The 17,890-nt window shown below is 41.9% G+C and overlaps 2 protein-coding genes across 4 annotated transcripts in view; both read left to right on the forward strand.

Annotated features, from left to right (window-relative positions):
• Positions 1-37: 37 nt before the first annotated feature.
• On the forward strand, positions 38-5,390 carry LOC119026863 (protein phosphatase 1K, mitochondrial-like). 2 transcript variants are annotated; one of them, XM_037111481.1, is made up of 9 exons: positions 38-169; positions 1,660-1,809; positions 1,900-2,076; positions 2,167-2,339; positions 2,454-2,554; positions 2,646-2,811; positions 3,736-3,880; positions 3,970-4,104; positions 4,624-5,140. In XM_037111481.1, exons 2-9 carry the CDS (start codon positions 1,699-1,701, stop codon positions 4,753-4,755), a joined length of 1,140 nt encoding a protein of 379 aa, XP_036967376.1. In that variant the 5' UTR covers positions 38-169; positions 1,660-1,698; the 3' UTR covers positions 4,756-5,140. The 2 variants fall into 2 exon arrangements, with proteins under 2 accessions (XP_036967376.1, XP_036967377.1); XM_037111482.1 differs by lacking the exon at positions 38-169 and adding an exon at positions 963-1,111 and having other exon boundaries at positions 4,624-5,390.
• Positions 5,391-8,457: 3,067 nt separating this feature from the next.
• Positions 8,458-17,890, forward strand: part of LOC119027652 (broad substrate specificity ATP-binding cassette transporter ABCG2-like) — a 12,182-nt gene continuing 2,749 nt past the window's right edge. The window contains exons 1-13 of one of the 2 annotated variants that reach the window (XM_037113009.1): positions 8,458-8,584; positions 9,981-10,212; positions 10,889-10,976; positions 11,053-11,183; positions 14,586-14,645; positions 14,982-15,096; positions 15,340-15,492; positions 16,268-16,425; positions 16,705-16,807; positions 16,934-16,982; positions 17,077-17,175; positions 17,278-17,376; positions 17,702-17,847. In XM_037113009.1, the coding sequence (XP_036968904.1) occupies positions 10,920-10,976; positions 11,053-11,183; positions 14,586-14,645; positions 14,982-15,096; positions 15,340-15,492; positions 16,268-16,425; positions 16,705-16,807; positions 16,934-16,982; positions 17,077-17,175; positions 17,278-17,376; positions 17,702-17,847 (1,170 nt within the window). In that variant the 5' untranslated portion in view covers positions 8,458-8,584; positions 9,981-10,212; positions 10,889-10,919. The remainder of the gene's footprint in view (positions 8,585-9,980; positions 10,213-10,888; positions 10,977-11,052; positions 11,184-14,585; positions 14,646-14,981; positions 15,097-15,339; positions 15,493-16,267; positions 16,426-16,704; positions 16,808-16,933; positions 16,983-17,076; positions 17,176-17,277; positions 17,377-17,701; positions 17,848-17,890) is intronic. The other variant, XM_037113011.1, reaches the window with a different exon arrangement.

Below are 17,890 nucleotides of genomic sequence, written 5' to 3' on the forward strand. Positions count from 1 at the left end.
CTGATTGGACGGCCGTGGCTCGGCTCTGAATGCCCTCGAGCCGAGCCCCCCGGTCTCAGCAGTCACAGCGCGAGGCCGAGTGACGCTGGAGGCAGCTGCTGGACACCTGTTGCCACGGAAACAGCCCAGGCGGGAACATCAGCATTAAAAGAAGCCAAAACTCAACAAGGTGAGTTTTTATCCACCATTTTGTCCCTGATGTCCTGTTAACTGGTGTGTTTACAGAGATTTATAGTCACTTTATGTCTGTTAATAATAATGTGCAGAGTTTAATTAACCAGGTAAAAGCAGCAGAAAGTCCTGCACTGGAAACTTTCAAGTATGAGCGTCTATACACAAAATGTAGTTAAAGTAGAGGAAAGGTAACTGTGTGGGTGTTGTATTGTTATATTTCAGATTACTGGATGATGCTTGAGAATCATAATAAGTATTAATTGTTGGTGGATGTGATATATGTGTGATATATTCTGCAGGATATTTTGGGTCTGAATAACATCTATTTATAGGTTTGGTTTAACGCCATGCAGTGGTACTTATGTGTATATATGATTAAACTTTTTAAAAAAAAGTGTTTCAGGAAGGTCTAATCCAGCTACAAGAAGAAGACAAGGATTATTTGTTGTTATTCAGAACTTGCACTGGTGTGTGTGTGTGTGTGTGTGTGTGTGTGTGTGTGTGTGTTTAGCCTCCTGATCTGCTGGTGTGCACCCAAACACACATGTGCATTGTTATGTTTTGTCAACAACAAGCGGGTCACATGTGTGTCAGTGTGGACTCGCTGCTCTGGACTCCTTTGCAGAGGTCACACACCTGATAAAAGCCTCTGGTGTGTGTTCCTGGACAGGTTGGTGGTCAGTGTTGATTTGTGTTTGCGCCCACATGTGATAGTGAAGGTGAAGACAGACGGGAGAGGAGAGGAGGGGAGTGGTCCACGTTATTAATAGTGACCACACGGCTTCGTTTACTCTGGCAAACCTCTTCACACAGACAGACGCTTGGCAAAAAAACTGTGTCACTTGGAAACGGAGGGAAGGTGTCGACTTCTGTGTGATCTACATACAGCATTTTCTTTTCTTTCTCATAGCTTAATTGAAGCAAATCTCAACAACATGTACGTATCCTTCAAAATAAAAACTATAGAATATCAAAAACGCTAAAGAAAAAAAGTGGTTTAAGGTTTTGTTCCTGTCAGCTGTTGTTTAAAAAGGGCTGGAGATAAACTTTTCTTTTCCAGTGCAGTCAGACGCAGTATTTTTAGAGGCTGGTTCAGGTGTATTTTTCCAACTTGTAATGGATAGAAGACGACACGGGGCTCAATCACAGCAGGAGATCGAAGGGCTATTTGTGGGCTACAAACAGCGTTCTGACTCGAGGAGTGGAAGGTGTGATCGAGAGGACAGGCTGGAACTGGGATTCAATTTCCGATTGGCAGCTGACTCCTTTTTCTCTTCCGTGTCTCAGTCTGTCTCATCTCACATCTGAAAAACTGAAATCTCAAAGTATTTCCCTCAAGGCAAACTTTTGTTGTAAACTATATTTTGGGGTTTTGGACAATTGGCCAGACAAATTCAGAACTCAAAATGTGATGGGGATTTTTTCACTCCTGCTGATTCTTTAACAAAATGATCACTAATCAAAATTATTTCATTTGTGTTTCAGAAACCCGCCGCCTGCTCAGGTGTTAAAGAACAGTCAGCCATGTCGTCGACAGTGCTCTTCAATCTGCTGCGTTGTGGTCGCTGCTCCATCGCCAGGCAGACCTTCCTCACCGCTCGCTCCTCGCCAGAAACCTCCACAGCATCCGGACAGGTGAGTCTCTCGTCCATTTGATGCGTTTGGAAGGTTGGAGGACCTTAGAAAGCTTTCGACTGACTTTGTTGATGAATTAACATCCCGCAGGTGGGCGGGGCACTGTTCGGGGTGGTGGGCGCGCGACAGGCCAGCAGGTCGGTCAGCATCGACAGCAACGGCAGCAGCCTGCCGGTCACCTGGGACTCATTTGGTATCTGGGACAACAGGATAGAAGAACCGATACTGCTGCCCTCCAGTATCAAATATGGGAAACCCATTCCACAGGTAACTGGATGGATGAACTGATCTCTAAATGTCTGGATGGATGAGCTGACAGATGGATGGATGAAGTGATGACTTCCTCCATCTTCTCAGGTTAGTCTGTCCCGAGTCGGCTGTGCGTCCATTTTGGGTCTGAGGAAGCAGAACGAGGACCGCCTCCGCGTCGCTCGTATCCATGACAACCTGCTTTACTTTGCCGTATTCGACGGCCACGCCGGGCCGCACGCTGCAGACTACTGCTACACCTTTATGGAGAAGTTTATCAGGTTAAAACCTCAAAATATTACTTATTGAATATATTTGTCATTAGAACATAAATAGTATAAAATCTTACTCCTTCACTTTACAACATTGTGTTGTCATCGATTGTCTTTGTGCAGAGATGCTTTGGAGGAGGAGGACGATCTGGAGAAAGTTTTAAAGAAAGCCTTTTTAGACACAGACAAGGCTCTGCACATACACCTCAGCTACTTCAACAATGGTGAGACTCAAACACAGAAGAAGTATTACTTCTTACTTACTACTAACATACTTTGTGCTCATCAACACTCCATCCCTCTCTTCCTCCCCAGCCTCCTTCCTGACTGCCGGCACCACGGCGACGGTTGCTTTGCTACGTGACGGGGTGGAGCTGGTGGTGGCGAGTGCTGGTGACAGCCGGGCGATGCTGTGCAGGAGGGGACAAGCCAGCAAGCTCACCAAAGATCACACACCTGACCGCGAGGACGAGAGACAAAGGTACAAACCGTCAATAGTAATGTGACTACTACAAGAGACACAAAGGGTGTCCCTCTACAGAGAGACACAAAACAGCTACAGAGACACAAAACAACCACAGAGACACAAAACAACCACAGAGATGCAAAACAACTGCAGAGACACAAAACAGCTACAGAGACACAAAACAGCTACAGAGACACAAAACAACCACAGAGATGCAAAACAACTGCAGAGACACAAAACAGCTACAGAGACACAAAACAACCACAAAGAGACACAGAACAACCACAGAGAGAGCAAAAGGAAAGTATTGTTAACGTCGCAGTGGAAAATCACTGATGGAAAGTCTGAAGGACATTTGCATGGTGACCATTATATTTATATTGTAGGCAGAGAAACGTTTTGGGAGTTAGTCAGAAATTACACAGAGTCCAGGAGCTGGTGTTAATCCAGAGCGAACAGTGAAGAGGGAGGACGGTGGAGCAGCAGGGTTCAGGTTTCCAGCAGCAAATCAGGTTGTAAATAAACTCTGCGGTATGTTGGACTGAAGCTGCCAGCTGGCAGCGAGGCAGTGCCTTGCTCAACAACTCTCCTCCATACAGTACATGAGGTCCGGTTCATCCAGTAGATAACGTGAAAGCAGATCTGTAGGTTGACAGGTTTGGGGTTCCCGTTAGCATGAAGCAGCTGCTGTTATGCAATGCTGAAATGAAGCTATGTTTAACTCTGGAGCTCACCCAAACATGTCGACACTTCAGCCTCGAGCTCTTGACCTATAGACACAGAAAGTCAAAGTACTTAGCTCTCCAAATATGTTACTGGTTAGCTATAAAGGTACAATCAGCTGAAGGTAATAAAAAGGATCGTCTCACCACCAGAATCTAAAACAGGACCTGCTGTCCCTCCAACATTAAAGCACTGCTCCTTTGCGTTTGTTTTCAGGATCCAGAGGTTTGGCGGCTTTGTGACGTGGAACAGCGTTGGTCAGGCTAACGTTAACGGACGGCTCGCCATGACACGCAGCATCGGAGACTTCCATCTGAAAAGCAGCGGCGTCATCGCTGAGCCAGACACAAAACGGGTCACTGTGAGTCCTGCTGCCGCTTCATCTGACCTCTGACCTTCAGTCATTCAGGAAGATGTGGTTGATCCTGACCTCTCTGTCCGTCTCTGCAGGTCCATCACGCCAACGACTCCTTCCTGGCTCTGACCACCGATGGCATCAATTTCCTGCTCAGTGACCAGGAGATCTGTGATGTCATCAGCCAGTGCCAAGACCCCACAGAGGCTGCTGATGTCATCACTCAGCAGGTACCAGAGACTAAAAGTATCTGTTACTTCTACTGTCACAGCAGCATGCATGGGTTATTGATTACTGGGCACAAACCATCAGCGTTTAAAATTGACTGATAACATTTCTTCTGGAAAAGTCAATCTATATAACGACAAAGAGACACATACTACTACAAAAAACCTAAAAAGATAAACAAAACTACCACAAAGAGACACAAGACTGCCCCAAGGAGACTAAAAACAAGACAAAAACAACTACGTGAACACAAGAAACTACTACAAACTCACTCAAAACAACTAGAAAGACAGACAACACTACCACAAAAAGACACGAAACAACCACAGACACAAAGAAAACGACTACCAGGACACACAAATCTACAACAAAGAGACAAAAAAAGATTGCGGAGACACAAAACAACCACATAGAGACACAGAATAAAAAGTATTTCTTCATGATTGTTGGAAGAAGACTTAATAGCTCAAAGTTGAATATGAGGCGACCTAAATTAACGACAGCTAATGTTTGTGTTTCAGGCGCTGCAGTACGGGTCGGAGGACAACTCCACCATCATCGTGGTTCCTTTAGGAGCCTGGGGAAAACACCAGAGCTCCGTCTCCGGCTACAGCATGAGCAGGAACTTCAGTTCAAGCGGGAGATGGGCGTAGAAGACAAGAAACAAACATCTGCAACGGTCGACACAAGAACTTGAAGGACACAAACATTTTTCTTCTTTTTCAAACCCAAACATATCTGCAAACCACCCGTCAGCCCCGAGTCTCAGGCCGAGACCCATCACAGAATCCACAGTAGTGCTGGCTTTAGTCTGACTGTAATTTCTCAGTTGAGTAGTCAGCAATGTACATAGAGTGTATATTAATATATTGTACATACAGAGAGGTGTGCAGCAGTGTGTGTGTGTCAGTGTCGAGTTTGTAATTGTTGACTTGTTGTTGTCAGGAGGTTAGAAACGTAGTCTTGTCTCAGGATGAGCTCAGTGTGGATGTGAGTATTTCCTGGAGGGGTTAAAAGAATTACAGAGATCCAACAAACTAATGACGTCATGTTATCATTAAAATTACAACTCACAGTGGTGTTTTTGCACCTGCTAGAATATAAATAAGCAACGATTAATTTTCTTATCTTCTTCTGTCAGAGACATGAATGAATTGTCCCCTGGTATGAACCACTTTGTCCAACATTTAAAGCTCGAATGGAGTCTGAAGTCTGTCCGTCTGAAGGGAAACACCAAAGATGACAAAAAAACACTTCATAAAGAAATAAAAGACTGAAGAAAACCTGCCTCTAACTGTTCCTCGTTTGTTTTCTATTGTTCTGTAATACGGATGGGACTTAAAATCAGTAAGGTAATATTTTGTATTTGGTGATGTGACCATTCATCTGCCAGTTTGACTCCACTTCAAGATTCCATGTGGCAGCATTCATTAAATAACGGAGAGTATTGTGAACAGAAGTAAACAAACTAACTGATAATGGCGATGAAGCAAGTCTGTGACATCCAAAACTGTGGACCCATTAATGGAACAAACACAACTGATGAAGAACAGATGTGTAAGAAGTGTCTGGTGAAAGTAAATTACTTCACAGGGGCAACAAAGTGAAACATGCCACCCGATCCTGTACATGAAACAAGCTGGTTAAGCTTGTTAAACGTGGTAATGGCTGTTTATCGTGTGTCATAACTGTGTTGAGAGAAATGTGTTCTGACGTCCTGACGTTTGCTGTTTTATGGGTATTATGTGTTCTTCACTTAACAGAATCGTTGTACCGTGATACCATCGTTATCGTGGGCACAAAAGAAGCACACAACAACTACAAACAGACACAAAACATCTACAAAGACACATGAAACATCTATAAAGAGACACAACACTCCTCAGAGGTTCAGCATGGCCTCAAAGAGACACTGAACAACTACAGACACAAAATATATACAGGTGGTACAATATGACCGCAAAGAGACACAAAATAACTACAAAGACACACAAAACACCTACAGAGACAAGTGAAACATCTACAAAGAGACAAAAAATGACAAAAGAGGTACAACATGGCCACAAAGACACACAAAACAACTACAGACAGACACAAAATATATACAGGTGGTACAATATGACCTCAAAGACACACAAAAATAACTACAAAGACACACAAAACATCTACAGAGGTACAAAATGACTGCACAGACACACAAAAACAACTACAAAGACACACAAAACATTACTAAAGAGGCACAAAACAACTGCAGACAGACACAAAATGGCTGCAAATGGTACAAAACAACTACAAAGACAAACAAAACAACCATAAAGAGACACAAAATGGAAACACAATGACTACAGAGAGACATGAGTACGGGGTATTGTGTCTTCTTTACTTACAAACGTCTGTATCGTGATAATATCGTTATCATCGTTATCGGTTCTTGTGAGTGGTTCTGTGAGTTACTGTGTGATTCCCTCTCTGCTCCGTTATGGTTCCATCTGTCAGAACATTAAAGTGTCAGCAAGTCAATACATTCATGTCCGCTATCAGGTTCATGAAGTGCGTGTGTTGCTACTTTTAACCCCGTCACCTGAACATGAAGTTCACACGGGCCTCAGCGTCATTATCCAACAGTCTGTTGTGGAAAGTTACAGCCGGGTGATTGACAGCTGGGTTTCCTCTCCGACGTCCAATAGCGTCGGAGGATTTTTCCCACCCTACCAGTGAACGACAAAGGTGGTGTGTAAATATAGAAAACTGAAATTCTGCCAGTTGCATCACGTGAACACAAGATGACACTGAAGGTGACACACACACACACACACACACACACACAAACACACACACACTCTGCGTCAGCGCTCATCGACACACATGAACTTTGCCTGAAAAACCTTGTGACCGACTGTGTGTTTGATGACCTTCACAAAATGTCCACAACTTCACGATGTTGTGATGTCAGTGTGTGTCTGTACGCATCAACAATGAGGTCAAACAAACACACGTCTGTGTAAAGAGACAGGTGAGTGTGTGTGTGTGTGTGTGTGTGTGTGTGTGTGTGTGTGTGTGTGTGTGTGTGTGTGTGTGTGAAAGCGCAAATTAATCAGGTGAAAACTTTGCCTCCTCAACCCCTTGTCCTGTCCTTTCCTATCCCACTCTTTCCTTTACAGTCCTTTCATTTCCTTTGCCATCCTCTCTCTTCCTTTCCTTTCCTTTCCTATCCTTTCGTTTCTTTTACCATCCTCCCCTTTCCTTTCTTTTCCTTAACCATCATTTCCTTTCATTTCCCATCCTTTCCTTTCCTTTCCTTTCCCATCTTTTCCTTTCCTTACTCTTCCTTTCCTTCCCCATCCTTTCCCTTCCTTTCGTTTCTTTTACAATCCTTTCCTTTCTTTCCTTTCCTTCCCCATCATTTACTTTCATTTCCCATCCTTTCCTTTCCTTTATTTTCCCTTGCATTACCACCCTTTCCTCTACCATCCTTTCCTTTCCTTCTCCATCCTTTCCTTTCTTTTCCAGTTTACATGTTTAAAAAATAAAAAGAATAAAACCATTTTTTGCTGTTTAATGTGAAATAGAATCATGAATAAAGTCAAAATATTAATCAAACATGAGCAGATGGAGTCGCTCCATCAGTGCAGGTGTAGTTGTCACTGCTCACCAGCAGATGGAGGTCATTTCCTGCACCTTGAACATGGACTGATGCTCCAGTGCAGGGCTTATTTTAACCAATCATACCATCCTTAAAATATCCAAGAAAATCTGCATTAAGAAAGAAAGAAAGAAAGAAAATTTTAAGGTTTTTTATACAATTCACAACTCAACACTAAGTCCATTTCACAGTTCATCTCCAAAAACTACAGAAGCCCTAAACAGTCAAAGGTCAAACACACTTCCTCTTTTTTTATGCATTAGGATGACATAATAAAAAACAAGATTTCAGAGATTTCAAGAAAATAAACTCATTATCTCGAGAAAACAAGACTTTTTACTCTGTGATAGTGACATTAATAACTTGTGATGTCCAGAAAACAAATAGAATTGTTGTCACAGGAAAATAGAGGAAACACAAACTGAAACACTTCTTGTTTCTTAATTCTCTACTTTGCTGCTGCACTAAGATTTTGATTATCAATACAAAAGACAAACAAACCAATAAATAAACAAGTATTATTAATGGTTAAATTACCTAAACACTTGGAACTTTGGGTATTTTTTTTTACTTTTCGTCCATTTTCCACAATCAACAAGAAATAGTCACACAAACATTTATCCATAATTTTCGTTTAACTGTATCCTCGCTCCTGATTGGTCGGAGACGACCTGAGATTACCTGTATGTGTTGAGCCTCCAGGTGGAATCAATCACACGTCACCTGTTTCCAGCCTGATTGACACTGTGAGCTCCAGTGATCCAGTGTTTCCTCCACATCCTCCATCCAGAGTCCAACGACTTCACAGACACAGAAACGCGTCATCGCGTAAAAAAAAGGTAAAATAAAGTTTTTTAACTTAGTGCTGCATCAGCCTCGTTTTCTACTTTGATTACATTTTACTGGTTACTTAAGTTTTGAATGCAGGACTTCTACGTGTACTGAGTATTTTAACAGTACTTAACTACGGTTTTGAAGTACTTCCACTTCCACTTCACTACATTTTGGAGGCAGATTTTGGTATTTTTACTCTGATACATTTATTTGGCATCTTTAGTTACTAGTTCCTTGTCAGATTACACAATGTATCAGAGCCAAAGCAGCACATTTTTAAATTCATGTATCTTATGTGATTCTTATAATCAGTGGACTCACATTTTACAGAATATACACACATAAATATATATGTCTTATTATTTTTACTTATGATACTTTAGTACATTTAATGTCAGACACTTTAAGACCTTCACTCATGTTAATATTCGTCCAGGTGACTTTTACTTTTACTACAGAAATATCTTATCACAATATCGTACTTTTACTCGAGTATGACTTTTGGTCAGTGTTGTATAAAAGTACACAAAAGTCATATTCAAGTCAAAGTAAAGATGTTGTGTAAAAACGCACAACTTGTACTCATCTATAGATCTAAAGTTATGAATTTGTCTTTTGAAGCTGCACTTATAAATATAATCAACTATACATATTTTCTACTTTGATTGGATTTAATAATGCAGGACTTCTACTTGTAATGTATTTTTATCAGGACTCTACTTAAGTATGTTTTTGAAGTATTTGTAATTGAGTATTTCCATTTTTTTGCTACTTTATAGTTCCACTTCACTACATTTTGGAGGCGAATATTGTTATTTTCACTGCGTAATTTTAAAATTAATGCATTTTATTCTAGTTATTCTGGTTATTCTAATAATCAGTGGACTCACAGTATACAGAAAATATAATCTTGTTACTTTTACTTATGATAATTAAGTTCATTTAATACCAGATACTTTAAGACTTTTACTCATGTTCTATTTGTATGGGTGACTTTTACGGTAACCAAAGTTTATTACAATATCTTGTCTTTTAACTCTGACCAGCGTTTTGCAAAGTAAACGAAAGTCATATTCAAGTAAAAGTAAAGATATCGTGTGAAACTGTTGCTTGGTATGATGCAAAACTCGTAGTCATCTGTAGATCTCAAGTTATTAATCTGAACTTTTAAACTGCACTTATAAAAAGAATCAACTGAATCAATTAAAGTGTTTTTAGATTATGAATGTTTTTTGTAAATCCACCTTATTTGAAGGGTCGTGGCAGCAGTTCTGTTACTGTCTGCACTTCTTACTGATTATCTGTTCTTGTACTTCAGTATAGTTGTAAACGAACGACTTCAGCAGAGCAGTTTTATGACCTCTGCTGTGGTGGAGTGATGTAAACACTTCTTCCTTTTAGGCGTGACAGAGAGCGAGCGCCTCACACACACACGTGCCTTCCTCCTCCTCGCTTCTCTTATCATGCCTTCAGTCATAAAACAGGGCTCACACACACACACACACACACACACACACACACACACTGAACGCTGAACCAGCTGCTCTCACACACATCGACCTGTACAGTCAGTGTTGTGGCGTCTGGATGTCCGTCAGCGGCTCGTCTCACAGCGACTCTCTGGCTTCAGCAGGTGAGCGTTGAACTCTTCATTTACATCTTTAGACGAATCTGGAGTCTAAAGTCAGTGACGTGAATCCACATCAGGTTCAACCACACAGAGATCAGAGCACTTCTGACTCAGTAGGTTTGTTTGTAGAACAGAAAGAGGTTGTGAAACTTGAGTTTAGTTGAGTTCAACGGGAGGTTCAGCTTCAGCAAACTGCATGTAGTTTTATACTTTCACTTAATCGTGTAATGTCTTGTTTAATAGTCGTTTTCAGTCTGTGTTGTGTCTTTTTGTCATGGCCGGATGTCTGTAAGTCCATCAAACTTGGGATATAGTTTAATTTAAATGAGTCTTTGAGGCTAAAAGAGGACAAACTCACCAATATTTGACACCAGGATTTGAAAAACCAGACAAGAAAAGTACTTTTGTGTATAAGAACTTCTCCCGTTGAACCTCTACGACCCCACAAACAAGACAGTAAACTGATCATTTTAACACAACAGTCACTGGAAGTATTTTGTCAAGTGCTTTAACTTTTCATCATTTCATTACTCTGAGCTGGTAGTTCCTCTTTTTTATTTTTCAATGCTATATTTTTGTAACACAAAACAAAACTTTCACACCTTCAGCAAGCCTGTCTGTCAATTTGAACCTTTCAAACATCAGTTTTGCTTTTATCTCATCTAAAATGTTTCTTCAGTGTTTTGAATTTAGGAGGAGTGTTGGAGAGGATGTACGAGAGCCGGGTGTCGCTCGAGCTCGGGCAGAACGGAGCCTCGAAACACCAGGTACCTTCATTTTCTTTATGCTTAACGCCACGCATGCTGTAAACTCTGACTCCTGGGTGAATTAACTCTTCTTCAGTCTGCAGGTTCGGGCAAAGAGCGTCATGGCGCCACCGTCAGCTTTCACAACATCCACTACAAGGTGACACAAGGAGGAGGGTGTCTGCGTCTGAAGAAGCGTACGACCAAAGACATCCTCATCGACCTGAAGTGAGTGAAAACCGTGAACCCAGTCATCAAACAGCTGTTTTAACGAAGCTTTGTGTCTTTTAAATTAGTTGTGTGGTGCAAAGAAAGCTTATATCACAGTGCTACAAGCCAAACTTCATCGTCATCAATAAAAGACTGAAGCTTAAACTCTGATATAGCAATTAGCCCTGACAAGCACAGACTGTTATGTGAACAAAGGCCTTAACCCAACTCAATAATGTTGTTAGTTAGCTAATAATTAGCTCCAACTGGCATAAGAGGTAAAACTTGGTCACTAGTTTTGGTAGTAAGCCAACGTTAACAGCTAAAATCACACAGTTTAACCCCACAGTTTAATCCGTTCTTCACATTTTTGCCCCGAGTTTCTGTAGAGCAGGACAGAGCCGCTAATGTTAGCTTAAACTCTGACATAGCAGCGTTTGTGTTTTGCTAACAAACCCGTTATAACCCCACAAAATTCAAAAATCTCAAACTTAGCTTCAATTAACACTTGGTTGTTATTATAAACGGTGCTTGTGAGCCGGGTAAGCTAACATTAGCACACAAAATGTTAGCATGATTTTTAGCTCCGTCGCTAATGGAATCATAACTGCACACATTTCATTTAAAAGACTGTTTCTGTTTGAAATATGAAGCAGTTTATACACAGACATTGGCGAGTGTATAAAACCTGATGTGTGCGACACAGCTAATAAGCTACGATACTAGCTTCCTCCATTTTGGTTGGTCCGTCGCTTCCCCCAGAGGTCAAACGGGTCACAGGTTGAAATTTGTGTGTCAAAGTTGAACTGGGGTAAAGACATTTTCTTGGGTTTACTTCGCCCAACGAGCAAACCGACAGAGGCGGCGGTCGACATGTGGGGTTATTGTGTGTTTGTTTGTCTACGTGCCGACAGGAGCCCACCTGGGAGGCAAACGTGACGCGATCAAAGCGCACACTGATCAAACACACACACACACACACACTGGGTTTGGAGGCGAAGGGAAGGAAGTTTGCTTTGTCAAGAAAACTCAGGTTCCCACTTTCCCTCCGTGCCAAACACACACACTCAGCAGCTCGTTAGAAAACAATGACTGTCAGCTTAAACCAACAAACAGACCCAGCGGCAGGATGCTGCGCTGCCTCCAGACCTCTGGAACACCACCGAGTGAGAAACCTCGGGGTGTTTAACTCACAGAAAAACTCACATGGGGTCAAACTTTAGATCTTGGTTGGATCAAGAACACGGCGAGATACGATCCACGGCTTCGTTATATGTTACTGCTCAAAATCAGTCAGAGATGGGAAACAAAAATGATGTCACAGAAATAAACAATCAGGTGAAAAACTAAAACAACCGGAACTCATTTAAACTAAAGTCGCATGTTAGCATTCTGGTGTTAGCATTTAGCATAAAAAAACAGCCTTTTAGACTTGTTTTCACACGGTCGAATTTTCAGCCTTGACATCCTCAGATGTTTGTCATCATGGGAGTGACGACCCATAAAACTGTGAGGGTGAAGAGTGAACAGACACGGAGCTTATAGCTACTGACACCTGACTCCCAGTGTTTGGTTACTCTTCGTTATGAAAGTGATCAAAGTCTTTGATTGTGTATGATTGTTATGAAAAAGCAATCGGCCAAAGTTCAGCGTGTGTGTGTGTGTGTGTGTGTGTGTGTGTGTTCCTAGAGGGTGGTATCTCTGGTATTTTATTGTTCAGTGTGTAATCATTGACTCAAAGTTCAAGGTTGGGTTAGCGCGTGCAGCCGGTTCAGACGCTTTTAATACAAACTTAACTGCTTCATGTCGTGTGTTAACGACGTCTGTCTTATATTCTATATTTACATGAATCTCCCTCGAGCGTCTCGAACCTGACAGCAGTTTGACTGCAGCTCCTGTTTGTCTGTAATCACGAGGAGGCAGGAAATTAAATATTAGTTTTGAACATTTAGGTGGAACACAGGGGTGGATGAACCCGGCTGGATACTTGTTTTCTGTGCTGAACTGATTTTTTTTTTACTCGTTTTGTGAATGTTGAACTTCCAAATAATCATTTGGAGTCTTGTGATTTTCAGTTATTACTTAAAAAAAAGGACCCAGATTTATTGACATTAGTGTTTTTGTTCGACTGAAGTTATGAACTAACTGCATTTCATTGTCTCTGTAAATGTACTGTGCACAATGACAATAACGTTGAATCTAATCTAATCTAAAATAATCTAATCTAATCTAATCTAATCTAAAATGGAGACAAAGGGTACAATGAGAAGCACTTTCTCATAAATATGATTAAACATAAAAGAAAGAAAGACTTTAAAAAGACGTAAAGAACAAGAAAGGAGATGACACAAGAATGAAAAAGATGATACGTAAAGAAAAAGACGTAAAGGACGAGGGGGGAGACGGTGAAAGAACAAAAAAGAAGAGACAGAAAGAACGAGTAGGAGGAAAAGATGGAAAGGCCGAGAAAGAAGAGACGACAGGAGTGAAGAAGACAGAAAAAATGGACAGTCTAGAAAAGAAAAGCAAGAGGAAGGAAAAGACAGAAAGCAAAGAGTCGGGAAGACTAAAAAAAAAAGAAAAGGAAGGATGAAGGAATGAAAAGAAGGAAGAAAAGACGGACATGGAAACGAGATATTTTTATATTTAAAATTTGAAAGAAAAAGAGGAAGGAAATGTTTTCATTGGAAAGCAAAACAGAACTGCAGCGTCATGCTTTCAGTGTTGTTGTATGAAACCTGCTGACTCATGACAGACGATGTGCTGCTGGGTTTTGACTGAATCATTTACAAGATGCAACACTAACTAAACTTTCGTTGTTCACTCCAACAAAAAACATGTCGGATGTAAAGAAAAAGAAAAGACTGTAAGAACAAGAGGAGAGTTCAAGAATGAGAAAGAAGCAAGAGAAAGAAATAGAAAGTGACAAGGCAAAACAAAACTGCAGTGTCATGTTCCAGTGTTGAAAATATCAAATTTGCTGAATAAAGGAGCTGATAGACTGACTCAGCAAAAAGACCAGCAGATGAATCAAACTATTTCAAAACACTCACTCAGTCTGGGAAAAAACCGCGACGACAAACAAACTTTCAGTTCCTCAAAAAACTACGACATCGTGGAGCCACGACGGTCACGAACAGTCACCTCACAGAAACACAGAAGTGAAACTGCCTCGTCGTTACAAACAGAACATCTGATCATGAGAGGCGAGATGACACTGCTAGCTTAGCTTAGCATGAACCCGCCAGGTGCTGTCTCATCAAAAACACCTTATACCAGGTGTCTCTCTCTCTGTCTGTGCAGAAACCAAAGCATGTCTGAGTTTGGGATTTTTTTTTTACATTTTTTTTTTACGTCTTGTGTTTTTATACAATAATAAAAACTCTAACTCGTGTTTTTATTCCTTTTTCTGCCTCTCAGTGGGATCATGAAGCCCGGACTGAACGCCATCATGGGCGCGACAGGAAGCGGCAAGTCATCGTGAGTGTTACAGCCAGTGAATTTAATTAAGTACTGAGCTTTTAAAACGGAAAGAAACTGCCAAAAAAATAAAATAAAAAATCTATACTTCTGTAATCCAAGTTTCCAGAAGCCCTGAGATCCCAAACTGACCTGAAAATACATTATTCACACCATTTTTTAGTAAATAATGATTGAATTTTTGTTTTGGTGTGAACTTTTCCCCTTAAAGTGAGAATTGCACATCTGTTACATGTATAAAGCTGTTTTATTAGGTATATTGATGATGAAGGTGTCTCAGACCCTGATCAGGGACGTTCAGAGTGTCTTTACCTGATATAATCGTTTGTCATTCAGGTTCCTGGATGTTTTAGCAGCTAGGAAGGACCCGGCGGGCCTGACGGGAGAAGTTCTGATCGACGGAGCTCCTCAGCCTCCAAACTTCAAGTGTCTGTCTGGATACGTGGTGCAGGTGGGCGAGATGGACAGGAACTCAGACAGGAAGTCAGATATTTACAGGAGCCAGATCTGTGATAGGAGCCAATAGAACGGCTTTGATTCAGTTCAGAGTTTCCTGGTCGGGGCAGGAAGGGAGTGACCGCAACAATAAGAGCAGCTTCTTTCATAAAGTCACAGCACCAAAAATAACACCTGATATTTAAAGATATCCTCAAAATAAGTGAGAAGTGTTGAAATGATGGTTTCTTGTCTCCAGGACGACGTGGTGATGGGAACTCTGACGGTCAGAGAGAACTTCACTTTCTCTGCAGCACTGCGTCTCCCGGCGTCCGTCTCTCAGAAGGAGAAAGATCAGAAAGTGGAGAAACTGATCCAGGAGCTGGGACTGGGCCGCGTGGCCGACTCCAAGGTGAGGAGGAAGTCAGAGTGACGACATATAACGACTGAAGGCGTCTTTGAATCAAGTCGACTGAGCTAACGAGTGTAAGGCGATGATGATTCAGTTTATCAGACAAAGAGAGAGACAAGACAAAGGAGAAGAAGAAATGAGAGAGTAGAGCAACAAAAAAAAGAGTTCCTCATCGTCTTCTGTAATAAAACATATTCACATGGCATCCATGTTCCTCTGACATCACACTCAGGTTGGAAAGCTCACCTGTCGCACCGCTTTTTTCCAGGTTTCCACTCATGTAAATGTAGAAAACCAGAGAAATGTTTATCATGTCACCACTTTCATAATGATCAGAAACTGAAAAAATGATGGATTGTGAATATCTGGAGGGACACTCACCCATGTTTCAAGGTTAAAGAACATATTTGTTAACCAGTTAGCGTTAGCCAACAGTTACACAACTAACCAACCAACCAACCAACCAACCAACCAACCAACCAACCAGCAACCTAACCAACGTGTCAGTGATCAACAAACCAAACTAAACCAAACCAACCAGCCAACAAACAAACCAACCAACTATTCAAACAACCACTCAACCAATGGATACACAGGCCAAAACATTTATGAATGGGAGAATAGAAGGGAAGATGAGTAGCAATGATGGTTAGGGAACGTTTTACATCACTGAGGGTCCTCATAAGTATACAGGTACAAACTCTGTGTGTGTGTGTGTGTGTGTGTGTGTGTGTGTGTGTGTGTGTGTGTGTGTGTGTGTGTGTGTGTGTTGTAGGTGGGCACTCAGCTGATTCGTGGGATCTCCGGCGGTGAGAGGAAGAGGACGAACATCGGCATGGAGCTGATCATCGACCCGTCCGTCCTCTTCCTGGACGAGCCGACCACAGGGCTCGACGCCAGCACCGCTAACTCAGTGCTGCTGCTGCTGAAGAGGTACACACACACACACACACACACACACACACACACACACACACACACACACACACACACACACACTCTCTCTCCAATGCAAATACTGCTATCTTGTGGCCATTGTACGTTCCTATTATTGCTCTTTTTCACCATTATTTTAACTGTTAGTTCTACAGAACTACAATACCCATGAGCCTCAGCTGTCATTGCTGTGGAGAAACTCTTTCCATCCAACAAGCTGTTCCAAGTTAAAATCCACACATCCAAACTTTAACGTTTGTCTTCCTGTTTCTTCAGGATGGCCAACAACGGTCGCACCATCATCCTGTCCATCCACCAGCCTCGATACTCCATCTACCGTCTGTTCGACAACCTCACCCTGCTGGTCAACGGCAAACAGGTGCCTCACCACCTGCGTCTGGAAATACATTCACAGGGTCTCCATCTTTTCTGTAGTTTCTGTTTCATGTTGGTCTCCTCCATCTGACCTGCTTGTCACTTTCTTGTCACTCGTTTTGTCGATCAGGTTTACCACGGCCCGGCTCAGACAGCCCTGGAGTATTTCTCAGACATCGGTAGGAACTTCAAATCTACTTTAATCCAATAATTATGACACAGCCTGACACAAAGCTCATGTCATGTAATTTTGTTTCTAATCAAATTTCCCAGGATACACCTGTGAGGCCCACAACAACCCCGCTGACTTCTTCCTGGACATCATTAACGGAGACTCAACCGCCGTCGCCCTCAGCAGCAGCGATTACGAAGGTCAGATTTGAAAACCTAAGAGGCTTTAAAACAGTTTCCTGTGCTGAGGAGAATGAGTTCAGGCCGGTGGACGATCCTGAATGCCTCCTTCTTCCCTTCCAGATCCAGAATCTGTTTTGAATTCCAAACGGGGGATCGAGGACAAACTGGTAGAGGAATACAGAAACTGCCACTTCTACAGACAGACCAAAGCAGAGCTGGGTATGTACGAGGACGAGGTCACAGAGTTAAACTCATTAGTACCTAATTTTCAGAATCTGCCGCAGCAAACTGTCCTGGCGGTGTTTTCAAAAGAAAAGCCAGCTGATCATTTACAGAATAAAAGTCAGTGGTGGGAAACGTGCCTTTCTACTTTAACTTTAAAGTTCACAGCTGAGTTTCTGCTGAAACAAACTTTTAAATCTCAGGTGAAGTCGCTGTTCTTTAGATTACAGAAAGTTTCTGAAATAAAATTCCAACTGAGGACAGAAACCTGTGATGACTTAGATGAATTAATATCAAATAAAACTCCTTCTGTCTCCCTCAGGGAGGATCATTCAGGGTAAGCCGATGACCACCACTCGTCCCTCCAGGACCATCACCTACAACACCAGCTTCCTGACCCAGTTCAAATGGGTTCTCAAGAGAACGTTCCGCAACCTCATGCTGAACCCGCAGACCTCCGTCGCTCAGGTGGGAACATCAACTGTCAGAGAAACAAACTTATATTTCACGG

The sequence above is a fragment of the Acanthopagrus latus genome, chromosome 10 (genome assembly GCF_904848185.1).
Source record: "Acanthopagrus latus isolate v.2019 chromosome 10, fAcaLat1.1, whole genome shotgun sequence".
Taxonomy (NCBI): Eukaryota; Metazoa; Chordata; class Actinopteri; order Spariformes; family Sparidae; genus Acanthopagrus; species Acanthopagrus latus.

Bases quoted from the DNA above. Each gene is read 5' to 3' on its own strand.
- LOC119026863 (XM_037111481.1), top strand. From the start codon at position 1,699: ATGTCGTCGACAGTGCTCTTCAATCTGCTGCGTTGTGGTCGCTGCTCC. The intron at 2,077-2,166 runs GTAACTGGATGG...CCATCTTCTCAG, and splicing joins ATGGGAAACCCATTCCACAG to GTTAGTCTGTCCCGAGTCGG. The intron at 2,555-2,645 runs GTGAGACTCAAA...CTTCCTCCCCAG, and splicing joins CCTCAGCTACTTCAACAATG to CCTCCTTCCTGACTGCCGGC.